Genomic DNA, 5,496 nt, shown 5'->3' on the forward strand with positions numbered 1-5,496 from the left:
GCAAATTATCATTTAATGTAAAAGAATATTTTTCCTTTCTTAGGTAAAGGAAACATCTTCTGGAGCACCTTCTCTCCGACTATCAAAGCACCATTAAGCCACAAATAAACTGTAACATGAAGTAGGCAACAACTGCCCTTTTATATAACCATTGAGAGGTGGCTTTATTTGCACACCAAAATGTTGATGCTCAATGCTAAAATTGGATTTAGTAATTTAATATGCCTACAAGAGATTAATTTTCTTTGGATTATATTATTTCTGTGTACGATTTATCTGAGTTAACTCGGAAATATTCTGCTCTAAAAACAACTCAACTTTTGTTTTTTGGGTTATATTTTCTGTATCAACTGTAGCTCTTTTCCAAATGCTGTCAAGAAATAGCCCATGGCTACTGATTATAAAATTCAATTTTATGGCATTTAAATTATTCTGTAACTCTAAAATATTTTAAAAATGCATGGATGTGAATTTTTCACATCTGACTCAAAAATGTTGCTGATGTTGACTCACTTTTTTATTTCAATCTTATTGAAGTAGGAGTTTACTTTTCTGGAAACTGGATGATAACAGGAGACTGGAGAGGAAACCCCCCAAACTGTTTTCCTTTAAACCCTCAGGATGAATCATCCTGGAGAATCACCCACACTTGATTTGGGTGATATCTAAATGAGAGTTGGGTCTTAGAGTAGGTGCTGAGTTAGTTTAGGACTTGGGGTGTTGGAATGAGGTGAATGTTTTTACAAGTGAGAAAGACATGAGTTTTTTGGAGTCCAGAGGGTGGGGGGTTATTGGCTGAATTAAGTCCCCCAAAATGTATGCATTGAAGCTGTAACACACAGTATGTGACTGAAATTGTGCATAGGGTCTTTAAAGAGGTGACTAAGTGAAAATAAAAAAATTAGGGTGGATTCTTCTCAAATCGGACTGATGTCCTCCTAGGAAGAAAAAATTTGCACACACAGAAATGAGGCACCAGAGGTGAGTGTGCAGAGAAAAGACCAGGTGAGGATACAGCAAGGAGGTAGCAACCTGCAAGCCAAGGAGAGAGTCCTCAGGTGAAACCAAACCCACTACCACTTTTATCTTGGGTTTTCCAGCTTCAGAACTGTGAGAAAATATGTTTCTGCCATTTCGGTCACTAATTCTTTCCTATCTTCTTGTGGGAGTTCTAGCAAAAACAAGAGGGACCCCAAAGACGTTGGTTGAGGGAGGAGGAGGAGATGGAGCAGGGTGCAGGAGGCGGGGCAGGGAGGGTCTGGAAGGTCGGGCTCTGAGGTGCCTCTCCTCGGTGGAATCTTGACTTCACTCCCTATTGTCTGGAGGACTTGGGAAAAACACTTAACCTCCTAATATTCACTCACTAATAAAGATGGGCTTGAAGCATAAGGCTCCCCATCATCCTATTCTATATTACAAAAGTCTTCTTGAGGTTAACACTTGTAAAACTCTTGCTAATGCATCTGGCATGTATTACGGACTCATAAGCAGCCCTTCTGAGTGATCTAGTGATGTGCAGAAAATGGCATTCATGCTGTGTGCACCAGGGGGCACTGTGAGGTTTAGTCTGAGTCCCCTAATGAGTCCAAGCCCTTGGTAATGCTCAAGTGTAAAGGGGCCTGACTGTTGCTTCCTTTGAGGCCCCTTCTAGTGGGTAAATCTGAAAACGCACTTGGCCCTTCTTCTGACCTTTAGAAATTACTCAGAGAAGGCCATCAGGCTCAGGGCTCAGACAAGAACCAGGACAAATGTTTCAGGGAATGGAGAACAGATTTGCATCCACTGCTCACCAGAGCCACCTAACAACCACACAAGAATAAAGGAAGTAGATTTGCATGAAGAGACTTCCCTTCCTATGATAAGAGAGGCCTGGAGGTTCCTCCTTAGCTGTGGGCTCAGAGGCAGAGTTCTGGGGTGTCTCCACCATGGCCCGGACCCCTCTCTGGCTCACTCTCCTCACTCTTTGCATAGGTGCTGCCTCCCAGGGCTCAACCCCTTATTATCATGCTAGCTGTGCCAGCCTGGCCCTGAGCTTCGGCTCATCACAGGGAGTAGTGTAGGGTGTGGGACTCTAGGCGTGAAACCCTTATCCTCACCTCTCCTGTCCTCTTTTGCAGGTTCTGTGGTTTCTTCTGAGCTGACTCAGGACCCTGCAGTGTCTGTGGCCTTGGGACAGACAGTCAGGATCACCTGCCAAGGAGACAGCCTCCGAAGCTATTATCCAGGCTGGTACCAGCAGAAGCCAGGACAGCCCCCTGTGCTTGTCATCTACGGTAACAACAACCGGCCCTCAGGGATCCCAGACCGATTCTCTGGCTCCAGCTCAGGAAACACAGCTTCCTTGACCATCACTGGGGTTCAGGCAGAAGATGAGGCTGACTATTACTGTAACTCCTGGGACAGCAGTGTTACCCGTCCCACAGTGACACAGACAGATGGGGAAGTGAGACAGAAACCCCTTCACTATCTGCGTCATCCTCTCTCTCCAGCCCCAGCAGGACTGTGAACAAAGCCATAAGCAGGGCTGGCCCAGTTCACCTGGATCTGAGACCTCCAGGCTGCCTTTCCCTCCATTCCTCCAGGTAGGCTCTGCAGAAGGTGGGTCAGGATGACGTGAGGCTTGAAGGACCAGGCTGTTCTGCTATTGTTTGCCTTGCCTCAAGATGACCCAAGTGGAAGGGACCGCAAGAAGGAGACGGACAGCTGTTGAGTGCTCATGATCCCTGGAGTTCCTCTTGTGTGGTGACTGGATCTAATACGATGCCTGTACTTTGTGGCCCAAATGCCCTGGATTATTGGTCTGAACTCCCCATGTTTAAGTGAGACCCTGAAACCCCAGCTCCATGCAACCTGATGCTCTGAACAAGAAAGTCTTTCCTAGGGAGCACTGTGGCATCCCTTGGCACCCCAGCTTCACACAGCAATTCCCCACCGAAAAATGCCTTTGAGTGCAAAGAACGGCTTCATGCAAAGATGTGCCTCCTTCAGAATGTAGTCATGGAGCAATGACTACCTGATGCCTTAATCCCAAAGCCATATTTTAATGAAGAATGACCTTGAAATGCCTTCTAGCTGAGCAGTCAGTTGTAACACATTCCCAGTCACGCCTCCCACACTTCCTTCCTGAGAGTATATCATGAAACCCTACCGCATGGAATCCTGCCTCTCAGAGTAGGATTCCAGGGATCTCCAACATTTTTTAAAAATGAACAAAAACAGTCTAGTTGGAAGAGTATCAAAGAGGAGGCAGTTGCACATGCAGAGAACTCTGAGGTCTGCAAATGTACATGAACTGATGAGCACTTGTGTATAAAGAAACACCTCTGAAAGAGAAAAGAACCAGGCAAAGACTCTTGAGGGAACACCTCACAGAGCTCACTCCCACACACACACACACACCCACGCACTCACAGACACTCACACACTACAGTCACAGAGGAAAGGCCTGAGTTACAGGGCATGAGGTTGACTCATCAGAAGAGCTTTGCCTCAGTACTGGGGAAAATGTCACCTTAGACAAAATGCTGCTCAGGTCTCAACTATGAAAGTGTAAAAGCAAACAGAAAACTCAAACTGTTTTCAAGTAACTTTACTCAATTCAACAATAAAAGACAGAAATAGAGAATGAACTGCAAAAGAATTCTCAACCCAGCAGGAAAAATGCACAATGCCTTCATCCTGTCAATATTCCCTGCAAGGTAACCAGAAAATATATGCTATATCAAACAGAGAAGTGAATCAATCCCAAATGGCAATAAAATTGCACACATGATAGACCTTGTAGGCAAGCATATGAAAGAAATTCTTATAACTCTATTCTATTCTACTTGTTCATGAGGATACAAGATTGAAAAATCATGTTAAGTGGATACATAAAACATATAAAGAGAGACGCAAGTTATACTCTTATAAGTGATCCATATTATGTCTGCAATAAAAAATACACTGAATGAGACTGATTGCAGATTGGATTCTGTGAAAGAATAGATGAGTGAACTTGAAGACATGGCAATGGCAGCTATTCAAGACGAAGCACAAAAGCATAAACAGAGTATCAGTGAGCTTTAGGACATCTTCGACTGCCTAAATTGGTATAATGAAAGTCATTAAAGGAGGTAAGATTGGACAGGAAAGAGAAAAAGGCAGAAAAACAATTTAAAGGAACAATGACCAAAATTTCCCAAATTTTGTGAAAACTAGAAACCTACTATTCCAAAAAGTTTAACATGTCCCAAAGACACACACACACACACACACACACACACACACACACACACACTGAGAGAGAGAGAGAAAGGGAAAGAGAGAGATACAGGTGAACAACATAATGACAAGAACAAATTTGGTTTTTAAAATTTTTTTAAATTTTAGTGGCTGCATGGTAGGCATATATTTTTATTGGGTACATGAGATGTTTCAAAATAGGCATGCAATGTGAAATAGCCACATTATAGAAAATTCAGTATTCATTCACTCAAGCATTTATCCCTTGTATTATAAACTATTCAATTACACTCTTTTAGCTTTATAAAATGTACAATTAAGTTGTTATTAACTATAGTCATCCCGTTGTGTTGTCAAATAGTAGGCCTTATTGATTATTTCTAACTAGTTTTTTCTTACCCAGTAACCATCCCCAGATAATAGTTGATTTCTTATTAGAAGTAATGCAAGCCTAAATTAGTGGAGTTATATTTAGAAAATATTAAAGGAAGAAACTTACTACCCAAAGCAATCCACAAACTCAGTGCAATTCCTATCAAAATACCAATGACATTATTCACAGAAATTAAAAAAACCTCTAAAATTGGTATAAAACCAGAAAAGACCCTGAATAGCCAAAGCAATACTGAGCAAAAAGAACACAGCTGAAGATATCACACTACTAGAATTAAAATATGCTACAAACTATAGTAACCAAAACAGGAAGTTATTGGCATGCAATCAGACACTGAGACCAATATAACAAAATAGAAAACCCATAAATAAATCCATATATCTATATATAGCTGACTGATTTTCAACAAAGATGTCAAGAACGTACACTGAGAAAATGGCACAATTTTCAATAAATGGTGCTGAGAAAACTGGAACCCATGTACAGAACAACGAAACTAGACACTTATCCTCTCCACAAAAAAATCAACTAAAAATGGATTAAAGACCCAAATATAACACCCCAAACCATAAAACTACTAGAAGGGAACTTAACATAGGGGAAGAACAAATTCTTCAGGACATTGTTCTAGATAAAAAAGTGTATGGCCAAGACTTCAAAAGCACAGGCAACAACAAATAATAGAGATATGGGACTTCCTTAAACTACAAAGCTCCTGAAAAGCAAAGGAAACAATCAACAGAGTAAAGACAACGTGTAGAATGAGCGAAAATATTTGCAAACTGTTCACCTGACAAGGATTCAGTATAAGAAAATAAAAAAAAAACTGAAATAACTCATTAGCATAAAAAACTAATAATACCATTAAAAAGTGGGCC

The 5,496-nt window shown here is 41.4% G+C and overlaps 1 gene segment (V, D, J or C); it reads left to right on the plus strand.

Annotated features, from left to right (window-relative positions):
- Positions 1 to 1,866: 1,866 nt before the first annotated feature.
- LOC116464317 (immunoglobulin lambda variable 3-19-like) lies at positions 1,867 to 2,506 on the plus strand. The segment is given in 2 exon segments: positions 1,867 to 1,971; positions 2,118 to 2,506. Coding segments are annotated over 2 exon segments (435 nt in total).
- Positions 2,507 to 5,496: the final 2,990 nt, after the last annotated feature.

Source organism: Hylobates moloch, unplaced genomic scaffold (genome assembly GCF_009828535.3).
Source record: "Hylobates moloch isolate HMO894 unplaced genomic scaffold, HMol_V3 SCAFFOLD_405, whole genome shotgun sequence".
Taxonomy (NCBI): domain Eukaryota; kingdom Metazoa; phylum Chordata; class Mammalia; order Primates; family Hylobatidae; genus Hylobates; species Hylobates moloch.